Here is a 15,657-nt window from a genome sequence, read left to right as displayed (position 1 = left end):
ACGCACAAGTGCAACAAAGGGAAACAGAAAGGACACTGAAAAGCACTCTAGGAGGACGAGAAGGACACCCCGGACACAGAGACAGGGGGGGTGTCCAGTCCGAAACGGGGCAAACATTTTATTGATGTTAATTTAATGCAGAATATATACATATATATATATATATACATACTCGTAAAAATAAAGCCAATGGCGATGGCGATGGCGGTGTCGGGCCTGCAGCGGAAATAAGAAATGAAAACGGAGGCAACAGCGAAATAAAAGATTTGCATATAAACAGTTGTTCACACACACATCGGAGATACATACATATATATATTTTATAGACATTTGCATAACAGACGGAGATGTAGACGACATAGACATAGACCCGAGGCCCTGTTCCAGCCCCCCAAAAACTGTCATTGCCAAGGTTTTTACATCCGCTTGCCGCAATCATTGTTGCAACACTGAGAGGCCCAAAGGGGCGTGGCAGAACAATTCAATAATATTTATAGCTGGTGGAACGTCCGCGACAACATATGCAAGTGTGGATTCCATTATAATATGGTTGTAAGTAGCGAAATGGAATGGCATGCAGGGTCCTCCCAGCCGCATCGAGAAGGCCAGGGATACGTATGCAAATAAGCGGGTCCTTCGTCCTCCGTTGACACTTTGTGTCGGGCAATTTATTGGCACTCTCGAAAAAAGCCGAATATAAAGATATTTTCGCAGACAGCACATGGCCAAACATTTAAATGTAATTGCAAATATTTAAATATTGAAACGTTTCAATTGATGGCCATTTTAATCGAATGTTTCGAGTTTCGACGGGCTCTTATGGAGGGCTCATAAAAGCCTTTATTGCCTAATGTGCTATAAAAAGCTGGGGATTTACTAAATACCTCCTAACCTTGGCATTCGTTGGAACATCTTAGGGATTAGTAGCTAGTTTTAAGGAGAATTACAGCCACTAAAGAACTAATCTACGAAAATAAGACCATACCATACAAAAGAGACCTAAAAAGCCTCCGAAAACCAGGTCAAAGGAAAGAAGGAACCTTTAAAATGGTGTGAAATTTCCAACTTCAGGCATAGCCACTCTATAGACCCCATAGAGAAGGTCATACATTTCTCTTAGAAATCCTTCAGATACGCTCGACCCCAATTTTAGTCTCGTGGAAAAAAAAACATTCAAGTTTTCACTTTTTATCGCACAGTGTAATATTTATTTAATTATCAGGGGGTGGGGTGGGGGCCCCCTCCCCCCCTTAAATGAGGTTCCCCAACCAAAAAAGGACATCGAAAACGAAATTTGGTTCGGATTTACCATCGAAAAACACATCAATCTGTAGGATTTAGTCTTAAAATTCCAAAAAAAAAAACATATCAATCTTCTGGTTGAACACATTTGAAGCTAAAATTGCACTCGACGATGCCTGCCATAGACCTGCTGCACGACGAGACCACCATCCGCACCACCGTGGGCTGGGTGTACTCCTCGACGGAGTACTACCGCCGGGAGAGCTCCCTGCTGGCCATCTGGGTGGCGCTCGGAATCGCCCTGTTCGTGATTATCTTCTGCCTGTGCCTGCTCCTGTTCATTGTCTGTGGCTGGGGCTGGTGGTGTTGCGCCGATCCCGATGACTGGCACTAGATCCTGGTCCAGCTCCTGCTCTGGAAGGATCCGGAAGGAGGCTGGAAATGCCCCCCCACCCCGGGTGCACATTTTCCGATCTAACATTCGTTGTATTTTCGAGTAAATATTCTTAAGAGATGAGGGACTTTCGCTGGGCAAGGGGGGGGGGGGGGGCGGACGATGTGTTCCTTGAGGGGGAAAAACAAACAAATAAAAATGGTCATGCAATATTAATATTTATGCACAAATATCGACGCCGAATGAATAAACAACAAACGAGGGGCGGCAGCCATTTGTGGGGGGGCGGGGATGGGGATGGGCAAGGGGAGGGTGAGTGGGAGTGGTAGTGGGAGTGGGAGGAGTGCTGTATCTAAGTGAAATGCTAAAAGATTGATGACTTTTGGCGCTGGGGTTTGCTCTCATTCTCGCTCACGTTTATCAGAATTTATGGGCGAACGCTGCGTATACGCACTATGTATTTATATTTATGTTTTATGAATCAATGCGGAGGCACCAGGAGTAAAGGATGTGCGCACTAAAACAAAAGGATAACAATAACTTTCCGCGCAGGACGATGCGTGACGATGGAGCGTACGGGGGGTGGGGGGGGGGGGGGGGCGTTCCATTGGGGCGGATTATGAGTAAGAGATATACGCATAGAACTCGTAAAAATTGCATGAAATTGAACGAAGGAGGAATCAGGACGAAGGAGGGAGGGCGTAGCACCCACCCACCCATCAGGAAGGAGGACTCTTTTAGGCCGGGATAATCCCAGGACTCCCTGGGCTCCCAGGCCGGACCTTAGGCCTCCATTTCGTGTGCGCTTTATTTGTTTGGCTTTTACGCCAGAAAATTATACTATTACAATCAGGTTTACGATTGCCATTCCCCCCCCCCCCCCCCCCCCCCCTCCCCCGCCGCCTCCTTCTGTCCGTTGAGTGGCAATGAATGTGATGATGGAACACATGATCATTGGCCCCTGTGGATGCGGGGGATAGACATAAACTAGAGCCAAAGATTGCTTGGCTTGAAGGGAGGGAAAAAAAGAGGGAAAGACAAGTTTTCAAAGCCACAACTTTTTCGAGACTGTCCCTCGGTGTCTTTCTTCTTTAAGGAGTTCTTGAGCCGTAGAATTGCTTCTTATACCACTCTCCCTCCCCCCCACACACATGTGCCCAAAGGCAGACACATAAATTCCTTCAGGACCTGCCATATATCTCTTCTTTTTTTCGCTTTCTTGTGGGTTGTTTGCCGGGCAGTGTTTTTTTTTATTTGTTTGGTTTACAAATTTGACAACATTTTACGCTCATTGAACGCAGTATCTGCCAGATACTCATAAAGATGATGCAGATGCCAGGGGGAGAAGTCCTTTGCTTGGATTTGTATCTGGGCATCCTACTCGGGGGGGGGGGGGGGGGCATCCTGTCGCTGTCCTGGCCTCCGTGCTCATCGCTTGCTCCGCTAACCCCCGCTCCGCCCCCCGTGCCGCGTGCAGCCGCAACATCGACAGGCGGCAGGCGGCAGGCTGCAGGTGCGGAGGGCTTGGCGGCAACTCTGGTGCCAGGGCTAAAAGGGTTGCCACCAACAACAGCCAAATGTGCAGTTATTTTATTTCTCTTCTCCTTTTGACTGCCACTCCCACTCAGCCTTTGCACCCTGGCACTCTACCCGCCCACCGCCCCGCCCCGCCACGCTGCAGAGGGGAGTCCTTTTTTGGTGGAACAAAACTTTGCACTTTGACATGCAGCCACGTGTGCGATGATGCCGCAAAGTGCATGAGCAAAAGTGTATACGAATGAGTGTGCAAGTGTGTGTGTGTGCGAGTGTGCGAGTGTGAGTGTGCGAGTCTGCGGAGTGAATCGAATGAGCATTCAGTGTTGGGAATTGACTGGCAAACGTGCTTGATAGTTGACAATCGCCAATCAGTGGTTTGTGATTTGTTATTGGCCAGAGATCCCTGTGATCCTTGTGGAGAACGAACAGGTACGAACGGCAGTCCCAGGGATTAATAAACAGATGAAAAATCCCCTCTAGAAGGGGCGGGGGCCGCTGTTATACGGCTATCAATTAGCAGCTGATTGTTTGCCTCTCCCCCGAGTCTCTCCCTCTCTCGCTCTTTGGAGTAATCAGGGCACAAAATACAGTCATTATACTTGAAACCGGCACCCACTCTGCTTGGGGTGTACAGTAAACACCCCCGAATAATGCACCCACACGTGCACACACTTGAAAAAAAAAAGGGAATCTCTCTACTCGCATGAATATTTTAAAAAACTCGCAACGCATTCAAATTATGATAATGACGAGCAAAGGCGAACGAGTGGGTGGGGGGAGTGGGTGGGTGGCACTGGGGGAGCACTAACGAGCGCAGGTACAGAGCCCAGGTCGAGGGTCGAGGGTCGAGGGTCGAGGGTCGACCGTCGTCCCACTTCACGAGCAAGGCTTTCGTTAATGCATTTCATTAATTTTTATACAATTCGAATGGGGATTGTGTGTGTGTTTAATGAGCACTTTTGTTGAGGGATTCCCCCCCTCCGCCCCCCACGCTGAAAGAGTTGCGAGTGCAGTCTTGACTTTGAGCTTCATTCAAGGAGGAATGCAACTCAAAATGGGTATTAAGACAGCCTTGAAGGCCCACACAGCTTGGGATTCCCTCACTAATGGCCCCCCCCCTCGGGGTCCTCCATGAGATATTTGTCGAATAAATCAAACCGAGTCACAACCAAAATTTCTATCTAGTGCGTGTATTGAAAATTCCCAAAAATTCTTTGCATATAAGAAAATCTCGCAGAAGATGGCGCCTGCCGGTACTACTCTCGACACGATTGTGGCCACTGTGGCCGGTGTGACCACGAAGAAATCTGGCGGACGCGGCCTCGGAGCCATGGGCATGATGTTCGTGATCGTCTTGTGCGTCTGCCTGATCTGCATGCTGATCATTTGCCTGCCGTTGCTCTGCTTATGCGGCTGCCTGAGCGGCATATCCGCCTGCTGCTCCGACTGCGGCGACTGTGGCGACTGCGGCGATCTTGGAGACGATTAAAGATGCAAAACAAAAACCAAACAAAACTCTAGAGCCCTCAGCGGTTTAGCTTGTTTAATAAAGACCTGATGCCTGCCTTTCGGTAACTATTGGGGCGCCACCACGTGGCCCATGAAGTAGATGTGGTTCGCGTCCTTGATGGCGAACACGAACGGGTGATTGGCCCAGAACTGGACGGGCTCCGTGTACAGCCGCTGGAAGGTCGCCAGCGGGGAATACCCGCTGCCCGATTCGCTCACCTCGACGGAGCTCAGGTGCATAATGGTGTTGATCCGGTGGCTCCTGCCGCTTCTGCCAGCGACCATCTGGTGCATGAGGGGGGCGTGGAAGATGGTCCTCACGCCCAGGGGCCGCAGCACGGACTCCAGGGGCAGGCGTGTCTCCACCCGGAACTTGGGGATGCGCACGTGGACGAACTGCTTGCTGAGATTCTGTGTGAGCGGCACGAGGTCCACGTCGCGCAACTGGCTGCTGAGGCTGGCCAGACCCTGTCCGGCCTGGCGGGGCAATATGACGACCATCGAGAGGCGTTCGCCCTCGTAGGGCAGCTCCAGGACGCGGGCGTCCAGGCCGTCGAGCCGCCCGTAGCGCAGGTGCTCGTATGACTCGAGGGTGTCGACCAGCTGCTGGCCGCCGCCCAAGGTGTCGAAGGGCAGCCGCTTGGTCTGCTTGGGCCTGGCCCACTGGCCGTGGAAGTAGGCGGCATTCGCAATGGCCATCCTGGTGTCCTTGTCCAGGTGGCCCGGCGGCGTGAACTGCCGCACCTTGTTGTCCGTGAAGATGCGCACGAAGGAGTCGATCTCCTCGCCGACGACCTGCGGCTCGCTGAAGTCCACCTTCTTGGCCGGCTGGCCCAGTCGCTCGTCGGAGATGGCCTCCTGGTAGGCGGGCATCAGCTGCACCCTCCGGTCCACGTACAACCGGTTCACCATCTTGATGTCCTCCGTGGCCAGTTCGCCGGGCCGCATCGTGTCCAGCACGCCGGTCAGCTCCGGGCAGTGCTGCATCCCAAAGAAGACCAGACCCAGGGCCAGGTTCGTGGTGGCCGGCGACACCACGAGGTTCCGCTGATGGTTATCCCGCGAGGCCTGGCTGTACAGCTGGCTGGCAAAGTGATTCGAGTGCACGGACTCCAGGCAAAGGAGCATCCCCAAAGAGGCGGACACCCATAGCCCACCGAAACCCAGTGGAACCTTCATCTTTCTGGCGAGAGAACTGAGGCAAGTGTGTTGGACCCAGAACTGTGACGAACGCCAAGCCAATTAGCCAGAGTTTCAGTTGATTATCGGATTAGACAGAGTACTCCCTCCTCCCTCCTCCCCCCCTGCCGCCCCTCCGACATGACGTGTTCCAAGCTGCACTCAAAAGTGCACTCAGCACTTTGTCAGCTTTCAGACAGGAAATGCAGTTGGTATCCTTTAGTTTTGTGCTCCTTTTGTGTCTGCCATCCATAAAATGTATCTGTTTTAGTCCTCACATGACTGCCAGTGCCCCCCCCCCCCGCTCTACCTCCCCCCCCCCCCCCCTCTTTGTCTCTTTGGGTTTGTGCTCTGCCATATTCAGTTTCATAATTTTTATCCAAGTTTTGGACGTGGCAGGCGGCATCACAAAGTTTTCATTGCCAAGGGGGTAGGGGGGAGTGGGGGGAGGGGGAGGGGTAAAGTTTCGAGTGCATTAAGGAGCCGAGTTTCGACAGAAATTGCATTTGGTAGATGTCTGTTTTCTAGGGGGTGGCAGTAAGAGAACAAAGGGGGGGTTTTCTAAGCAGGTAAAACCTTTGGACAGGCGGAGCTGTGATCTGTGGGCCAAGGGGAAGGGAGTTTCCAAGGGAAGATTGAGTAGGGATGATGGCTTTTGGCAGAGAAACAAAGGAATTTAAAGAATCCCTCAGTATAGGGCGGGTTTTCCCTCTATTTAAAGCTGTTTAAACCTTCCAGCTGGTGGTAGAGACCTCTAGATAGTCCCCCCCACCCCCAATGGAAGAACCTACCCTAAAGATCGTTTATCTGCTATCTTTTCCATAAACTTATCAAAACCTTTTTTGTTTTATTAGAAATATCCGCACACGCCGCCTTGGCAGATCGTTGCCCCGCCGCCATAAATGTGTGGCGCCATAAACAAACACGAGTGGGTGTGGGGGAGAGGGCCCCCGCCCCTCCCTCGGCCCTACAGGCGTCCCAGCCACTGGACAAACTCCCGCAGCTTGTCGAGTCTTCGGGGACCGCCGCGGGCGAGGGTCCGTTTCCAGCGGCGCTCCACCGCCAGCCGATCCTCGGGGTCGAGGGAGTCCAGGTGCTTGCGCAGCTTCTTGTGGAGGAACTTCTGGAGCTGGTTCGTCCGCTGCTGGACGGTGCGCTTCCAGCGATCGAAGCCGTTGCGCTGCAGGCACAGGGCGATCAGCTGGGTCTCGATGGTGGACGGCCGCAGCGGGTCGCCGGCGGTGTCCGAGTCGAGGTAGTCCCCCACCACGCCGTAGAAGGTGTCGAGCTTCTCCTCGGTCCGGTTGTCGCTCACCGCCGTGAAGGCATCGAAGCTGTCCAGGTAGCCCATCAGGATGCTGTTCTGCGAGTCCAGGACGAGCAGATCCTCGACCACATTGTCCACCAGCTCCGTGGCCAGGGCGATGAGCTGATGGCTGATGGAGCCGAGGGTGCGATCGGCCTGGACAAAGAGCCGATGGCGATTCTGGTCCCCAGACCCGACTATCGCACGGGGTATCGCCAGCTGAAAAGATTATTTAACCAGAAGCGATCTTCGAGAGGGCAGATCTTCGACTTACGAAAACCAGCAGGCAAACGCCCCAAACACACGAATCCTGACGGCTCTTCATCGTCTTGTCCGCCCGACGGTCGCGTATCTACTGAACGCCGAGAGAGAGAGCGAGAGAGAGCGAGAGAGAGAGAGAGAGGGAGAGAGCCTCCCGTAGATAGTCTTATCTGTCAGAAATTTCCATTTGGGATTGGGCCCTCGTCGGCCGCTATTTCTGGAACCCCCCAGCCCCCCCCCGCCTACAGGGGGCTATAAATATATAAAGATGACACATGACGCTGCCAATTCAATGACGTTTCTTGGGTGAAGAACCCATGGAGCAGACACACACACCGATAAGAGATAAGAACAGTTGCGCGGCTTAAAACATCCATGAATGGACACTGCTTGGGGGTCTACAAAGATAGAGGGCCACACATCCCCATTCCCGAGGGCCGCTGGAACGCTTAGGAGACGACGATGACGCTGACGAATGGAACCATCAGGAGGAGTCCGCGCGTCAGAGAGAAAAACTATTCGTTGCGTATCCGCCTGGCAACAATAATAGTGAAATAAAAGTCCACTTAGTCGGCAGTCGAGAGTGGAGGAGGAGGGAGGAGGAGGAGGGAGGAGGAGAAGGGCTACACAGCTGGGTCGGCCATTCATTCTGACTGGGCTTAGACCCTCGGGAGAATGGCAGGATGTGCTCGTGCCCGTGATAAATGCCAGAAATGGGTCAGTGGCAGACGATGATGACGACTGCAAACCAGGAAATAAAAATTCCGATTACTCGTATCAGAATAGCCCTCCTGCCCCCCGCCGTTTGGACCCACGCAAATCCCCAAAGCCAGCTGCAATTTCAACTTTTGATAAGCCAAGTTTAGTGGCATTTTGAGGGCAAAAAAAACGTGGGGATATGGCAATATTATTGGCATAGTTTGGGGACTCTGACGGGGCTTGATTAGCGAAGCTCAACGACTCCGAAGCAATTACATCCATGGGGACGGATCCATGGAAAATGGCGAAACAATAACCCAAAACTCTGCCCGAGGGAGGCCCCGAATGAAGTCTGGGCCCAAGACACGCCCTGCCGCCGCGCCCCCGCCCCGTTGCATGCAAATTTCAATAACTTGTGTTCTCTGGCAACCCTTTGCCGCCCCGCCCCCACCCCCTGCTCTGACACTGAATATCAAATATGATGCCGAGCCGGAGCCAAAAATTATTTGCATACTTTTGGGGATGCTTGCCACCGAAACAACACGCAAAGCGAAACAAAAAACGAAAAGGAAAACGAAAACCAACGAAAAAAGAAGCATGAAAGAAATGTGAGGCATGCGAGAAACGAAGCATTCGATACCCTAGGAATTTCCTGGAAATATTCCATAAAATGATGCTGCAGGAGACGTGTTTGAGGGGAAAGCGGGAAGGTTTTGAGCACTAAATCGTTCCAGTTTCGCCCAGAAAGTGTTGCCATTCTGGTGACTAAAGGGTGCAGGCTCTATCTCTATACTCCTTGAAGGACTCGCCAAATTTGAGAGGGTATCCCAAACCAAAAGAGTAAAAATCCACAGGAATCCTACAAGCAGACTCGCACATGTGGCGCACTTTTGGTTAGAGGCAGGGGTGTAGGGGTGTAGGAGGGGGGGGGGGGGGCAGAATATCTAAAACCCGACTGGCAAAGGATACCTCTACCTTTATTCCTTCAGAGGGAAAAACAGGAAGCTTTACATGCTTTTCAGGAGCGTGTAAACAGGGAAACCTTTTTTCCAGCGAAACGAAACGAGTTATTTATTGCATTTGCAAATTTTACACAACATTTTGCAGTTACCTCCGCACCCCCCACCCGCCACCCCCCCCACGGGTGCCCGAAGGTGTATCTGAAGTTTATCGCGGTAGAAATTGATTCAGTTTAGATACGTATTTGCAGGGCGTTTCAGCACTGAAGTTCAATGAAGCCAAAAGGTGGGGTTTTCCCCACTTGCGGCCTGCCGCCTCTACTGCTGCCTCTTCAGCCGCCTCTACTGCCACCCCTCCTGCCGCCAAATTGATGTGCAAATATTTTCATAAATCTATATGCCAAAGTTTCGGGGTGTCATGTTGCAAAACACGAACCAATTTCCCAATGAAAACTCACTCTCGCACTCACTTTTCTTCAGACATTTGATTTTTGCGGTGGATAATGAAATTTTGATTTGTTTTTCAGTTGGTGTGAAAAATGATTGCATTCCGTTTTGCTAGGGTTTGGGATTGTACAAGAAATAAACAATAATTTATAACTCGAGAAACGTTTTCGATGATCCCCTGGAACTCTTGGAACTTACTTTCTCCAAAGCCAAGCCCTTGTTCAAGTTCAAAGCCAAAAACCACAGCCAAAAACCACAGCTAATTCGCGTGTCCTGCCGTGGGCCACTTATCGGCGGCTATCCTCCTGCTATCCAGTGACTTATGGGGGGCCCTGTGTCCTGCCAAATAAAAGAAGACCAATAAAAAGTGGGGCCCAGATAAGCCAAGAGCCGGGGAATGGCTATGATTTAAGTTGGCTTCGCTTCTCCAAATTGATCAAGATATACCCCGGCTCTTAGTCCGGGGTTTTGCATGCCGTTTCCGCCGTGCAAAATTCCAAGTTCTGGCTACACTTTAAGCCCTTAATATGTTTAACTTTTGTTTAAGTTAAGGGCTCACCTCCTCTATATCCCTTATCCCTTATCCCTTATCCCTTTGACTGGCTATAAGATGAATGCGTTTGCTTATCGGGTGAGTCCTGGCTCTGGCTCTGGCTCTGGCTCTGGTCCAGTGGTCACTGAGGCTCCTGGTTTTCTGGCTTTCGTTCCCTGTCAAACGGTGTTTTAGTGCCGGACGGGGTGCTACTGGATACTGTTGTCTGTCCGACTACATCCTCCTCTCACGCGGCCCTCTCTGTAGCCCTTGGGGTGTCGCCGTTGAAAGCGATATGTCTGCACTGTGGTGGCTCTTGGCCCTCGGGCCATGGCTATCTTTCGGCTTGACAGCATCTTAACTAATATAATGCCCAATTTTGCTGTGGTTTATGGCTTACGAATGTCAATGCCACGTCCAGGCATCCGTCCCAGGCCCAGTCTGGGGTTTTGTTAAGCTTTTTACGGGATTTCTCCATCTCGAAGCTTCAAATCCATTGAAAGGTCGTTATTTAAATTGATATAAATGATGTGTCCTTGCGTTTTGCTTGGACAGAGCGCCACAAAGGAGCATGTATCTATGGATACATGGTAATGTAAGTGAATTTCAAATCGCCATCAGGGCCATCAGGACTTTGATTTATCATGTGTGTGTGTGTGTGTGTGTGTGTGTGTGTGTGTCTTGGCCACTGTTTGAGCCATCTGTGGACACAGCTGTTCGGGCAAACAATTAGCCAAAGTGTGGGTTCCATTCTCTCTTCTATTAAAGCCATGCCTTTCTCCTTGGCCAGCTTTTATTTGGCAGTTTGCGCGTCTTTTAACAAATTGCTGGACATTAAGTTTTTATGCTCCAGCATTCGTATCTGTAGCTGTTTAACGGCCTTCCATAACAGAATTTCATTTGGTTTTCGTGGCAATTAAAATCGTTTCTCCACCCCCCCACCAAGGGGGTGGATTGGAGCTGCATTTAATGGGCGGCCACTTGTCGTCCCCTGGGATTTCGTCAAACAATTTCCTGCACTTTATGACTTATGGCCACTTCTCGCACTTTCATGATTCCTTTGCTATTTTTTTTCGAGCTAATTGAACGTCCCACAAAAAGCAACCAAGCAATCCAAGTGGATTGCTACCAGAAAACCCCTCCATAATGTGGGAATATTAATTGCTGGCCATCATTCACACTCGGGAGGAGCCTCAGGTGTTCCGGCTGGAGGATGAGTGGCAGAGACCCAGTTTTTTTTTCCCAAAGGCATATTTAATTATTTAGAAAGCACGCCGATTTATTTGCTCAATTCTTCAGGCTCTCTTACCCTTTCAGAGCAGGCAGGAAGGCCTGGGAATACCCACAATATATGTATAAAACGGCCGATTACTTGGCCTACTTTTGATGAGGTGCTCAAATAATACAGGAATTTGCATACAGAAATATATTCTTAAGGATTTGCCATTACAGGAGCTTCCATTTCCGTCTGGGGAGCCTCAAAGTGGCACTAGGTTTATGGGAAATCTATCAGTTGATGGCCTCGCCGTATAACGAAGCTAGTTGTATACCTTAATCGGAGCCACCAGTCGTACTTTTCTGCCTTATATCTCTGGCTAATCTCTGCAAGCTCTACTCCATCCGCCCAAGTCCCAGAGCAGAGTCCCAGGGATGTGGTCCAGCCTCTGTTTGAGTTTTACTCAAACTCCCCATCCACAATGGCCTCCTACGCAGCTCCTTGTGTCCTGCTGTAGGCGTTTCGGGTTACTTGTGGAGTGGCTGTGGGCGTTGGATGGCACTAGATTTATGCCCCAGTGCTTGTGCGAGTATTTTATTTGTTTTACAGGGATTTTTGCTGTAGATTAGTCGTATTTTCTGCCACAAAAACGGAGAGCAAAAAGGCCACAAGGAGGCCCAAACGGGTCCTTGGATCCCGTTCCTTCCGTTTTCTCTTGATTCAAATACATTTCTCGGTAATTTTTCATTTCATTTTTATTTGCTTCATCATTTTCTTCAGTCTTCGTATAAGAAATAACATTTTGTTTTTATTATTTGTTGTTGTTTGGGGGTGTTGTTGGGGGTGTGGGGGGTGTGTCTATAATTTAATTAAATATTTTTGCATATACTCGTATATTATATGTATAGTATTTACCCTCTCCCCCCCTCCCCCCACCATCGATTTATTCACACACTGATGCATTTCAAGTGCATTTGTATCTGTATCTGTTTCTGTTTCTGTATCTGTGTGAGTATCTGCCTTTTTATTTATTTTTATTTAATGTATATTGTTTTTTATTTTTATTTGATAAATATTTATATATTATTTATACACTTTGCTTTTTCCCCCATTTCTCTTACTCTCTCTCTGTGTGTGTGCAAATATTTTCCAGAATTTGCCATCTATTTGCTATTTAATTGAATTATTTTATATGCAAAAACATGAAACGAATGGCCTTTGATTTGAACACAAATAGAGGGAATTTATTGGCAATTTATTAATTATTTACAGTAATGTAGGGGAAGGGCGACGGGGGGGGGGGGGGTAACCTGTGGTATATATTTACAAATTCTTTCAACTTTGAGTTTATTACATTTATTCCATATAATACGCGTACATCTAGAATTATCATAATTTTGCTTTGTTTTATATATTATTTTTAATGCTTTATATTTTATGTATTTGTATATTGTCACTTTAGATTTTTATTCTTTTGTTTTTTTTTTGTTTTTTTGCTGAAGGAAAGATACATGGAGAGTGGCTCGATCTGGCTTATGGACAGGACAGGACTGGACAGGACTGGACAGGACTGGACTGGACTATTTGGTCCCCATTTGGGTTGTTTTCAATGCCACAATATGCTCCCCATGCATCTCTCCGAGTGCGGGTACAGTTGTGTCTGTTGCCAGCCGAGGGGCGCTGCTGCATTCCCCCAGCACAACTGTACCCTTACATCTCTCTATATATCATTATATAATTATGGTTTAAATTCACTTTTAAGGTAGAGCTTATCCACTAAGATGCTATCTAGAGTATTCGAATGCTGAATGCCATTAACTATGAGAGAGGGAGACAGCGAGAGACAGAGAGTGAAAAACGAGCTAAATTGTGTGTGTGTGTGTGTGTGGGTGTGTGTGTGTGTGCCTTATAGCCTATCGATTAGTATGTATCTGTATCTTTTAGTCGTATTCGTAGACATGTATATCCCTTGTTTCATTTGACGCTTGTTAAACTTTGTTGCCCTTTTAAACAAACCATAACCTCACATTCCTTGTTTCCATGGCGTCGTCCTCGTCGTCGTCGTTTTGGGATCCTAGAGATCCCTCATTTCAGAACTGGCTCTGCACATAGCTCCGATAGTTGTTGTTGGTGAGACTGGGGCCCACCATATCCATTTCCATTCCCATTTCGATATCCAAATCCTGGCCACGCCCACGTCATACGTAGACGACATGCGGCTTGCCAGCGGCTGCCGCAGCCTGTGGCACGGGAGAGCCCCCGGCCGAGGAGAGAGCCGCCGCCTGCTTGAGCTTGCTCATGGTCTGAGTATCGGGATACTCGTAGTGATCGAACCGCTCGTACAGGTGCTCCGGCTCGTCGTCCGCCTCCTTGACGGGCAGCTCCCAGGGCTTGAGGGCCCGGTACTCGTTGGCAATCGTCTGGGCCGCCAGATACCGTTCCAGCTCCAGTTTGTCCAGCTGCGGCAGCGTCGTCTGCTGGTACTCGTTCCCCCCGTGCCCCCCGTTCCCCCCGTGCCCCCCGTGCCCGCCGGCGCCGTGGGGCGCCTGCAGCGGCATCGCCTGGTGGTAGTGATGGTGCGCCTGCAGGGTCTGCGCGTGGTGTGGATAGTTGAGGGCCATGCCCATGCCCCCGTTGCTGCCGCCGAGGGTCATGCTCATGCCGAGGCCCAGGCCCATGCCCAGCGGCTGGTGGCCCTGCAGGATGCGGTCGTGGACATTGATGATGCTCTTGCTGGTGCGCAGGGGCCCGCGCTCGTGCAGCAGCTTCCGGCGGCGCTTCACGAAGCGCAGGTAGTAGAGGACGCTCACCCCGATCATGGCCACCAGGAGGCACGTGATGACGGCGCACACCACCGTCACGATGTGGGCGGGGCAGGTGATCTCGCCCTCGCTCATGGAGAGCAGCTGCCGCCGGGTGCGCACCGTGTCCCGCCAGATGTCGCAGCCGATCTGCTGCCGGTCCATCCGCAGATACCCAGAGCTGCGGCTCGAGGCCGAGGCCGAGGCGGAGGCAGAGGCGGAGGTCGCCAGCTCGTAGGCACTCGGCTCGGTGGTGTGCAGCGCATTGGCGATGTGCTGCTCGGCTATGTAGGCGGCCAAAGCGGCCACTCCGTCCTCCGCCACAGCCGCCGTGGTGGCATCGTCCTCCTCCGCCTGCGCCTCCGTCTCCCTGTCGCCGGCCTCCTTGGCCAGGGCGGCCACGGCTCCGCCCGCCGCATGCTCCAGCGGTGGATCGACGCCCTCGAAGTTGCCGGTGACGAGCCGCCAGAGCCACAGCAGCGAGCAGTTGCACTGCAGCGGATTGTCCCCCAGATAGAGCTTCTGCAGCTGGTCCACCGGGAACTGGGCGGAGAAGAGCGTCTGCAGGCTGTTGCTCTGCATGTAGACCTCCAGGATGTTGGGATTGCCCTGGAACAGGCGCATCGGTATGTCGCCCAGCTGCGGATTGTAGTTCAAATGCAGCGTCTGCAGGTGGGTGTTGTCCACGAACGCCCTGCAAAAGATTGCGAATTAATTAGCGACAGTTTTGTAATCCCTCCCAAAGGAAAAATATCCCTGCCACCTAATTATGCATTCAATGTAGGAGCTTAAAACTATCCTCCAGGCATCAGGCAGCCCTCGTTGCACACATGACAACGTCAGCTTGCGACTTACGAGTAAGCGACATGGATTTATTTAGCCTGCGTCTATTTTCAACTTAATAAAAAGCGAGTGGGACAGCGGGGAGGGCAGGATGAATGAAAGGGAATAAAAAACGAGGACTAAGACGACGACGACGACGACGACGACGAAGGAGTAAAGTCTGCAGCTCTCCATGTTATTCGAGCTCCATGGAGCGTTGTCGTAAATCCCTGCCAAGTTAAGTCAACGCCGGGGCTTGCATGTGTGTGTGAGTACCCTTGTCCCCTGTCCCCAGTCCCCTGTCCCCTGTCCCCAGTCCCAGACAGTCTCCGATGTTGAATGGAATAAGTGCAACGTGGCGTATGAGCAATACTGTGACTCCGACTCCATCTCCGACTTCTCCGCTGTGACACAAAACGAATTTGTCGCTCTTAAGCGTTCCCTGCTCTGCAGAGAGTTGCATTCCCTGTTAAATGAACGCATTTATTTCCAGAACCAGAACCAGGACCAGGACCAGCTGCAGGACTCTGCAGAGGGGCGGCGCCCTGCATTGATTTGATAAGTGGCTGCATTTTGTGGAACCCCTCTTCGAGGGGCCCGAGGCCAGGCAGGCAGACATCTTGTGATGAATTCGAATTGAAATGGCAACGAGAGCCCGGCTTTTGTTTGTCATTTATTATGTTAAAGGACGAGTCTCAACGCTCAGAACTTATTTTTGTGTAACAAATGGATGGACTCTAGAAGGCGGCACCCC

General features: G+C 50.8%; 3 protein-coding genes across 4 annotated transcripts in view; all 3 read right to left on the bottom strand.

Moving 5' to 3' along the window:
• Positions 1 to 4,698: 4,698 nt before the first annotated feature.
• Positions 4,699 to 5,879, bottom strand: LOC6898843 (serine protease inhibitor 42Dd-like). The gene has a single exon (XM_002138778.3). The coding sequence runs from the start codon at positions 5,858 to 5,860 to the stop codon at positions 4,748 to 4,750; it is 1,113 nt and encodes a 370-aa protein (XP_002138814.2). The 5' UTR covers positions 5,861 to 5,879; the 3' UTR covers positions 4,699 to 4,747.
• Positions 5,880 to 6,675: 796 nt separating this feature from the next.
• Positions 6,676 to 7,517, bottom strand: LOC4805255 (uncharacterized). The gene is made up of 2 exons (XM_001361649.3): positions 7,441 to 7,517; positions 6,676 to 7,385 (listed from the first exon to the last, which is right to left on the bottom strand). The coding sequence occupies exons 1-2, from the start codon at positions 7,489 to 7,491 to the stop codon at positions 6,828 to 6,830; spliced, it is 609 nt and encodes a 202-aa protein (XP_001361686.2). The 5' UTR covers positions 7,492 to 7,517; the 3' UTR covers positions 6,676 to 6,827.
• Positions 7,518 to 12,497: 4,980 nt separating this feature from the next.
• Fili (Fish-lips) overlaps positions 12,498 to 15,657 on the bottom strand; it is a 78,434-nt gene continuing 75,274 nt past the window's right edge. For both annotated transcript variants that reach the window (XM_015185024.2, XM_002138777.4), the window contains one exon: positions 12,498 to 14,775. In XM_015185024.2, coding sequence (XP_015040510.2) covers positions 13,479 to 14,775 — 1,297 coding nt within the window. In that variant the 3' untranslated portion in view covers positions 12,498 to 13,478. The remainder of the gene's footprint in view (positions 14,776 to 15,657) is intronic.

Source organism: Drosophila pseudoobscura, chromosome 3 (genome assembly GCF_009870125.1).
Source record: "Drosophila pseudoobscura strain MV-25-SWS-2005 chromosome 3, UCI_Dpse_MV25, whole genome shotgun sequence".
Taxonomy (NCBI): Eukaryota; Metazoa; Arthropoda; class Insecta; order Diptera; family Drosophilidae; genus Drosophila; species Drosophila pseudoobscura.
Note: the sequence above shows the minus strand (reverse complement) of the source record. Positions and strands in the feature narration are given on the sequence as shown.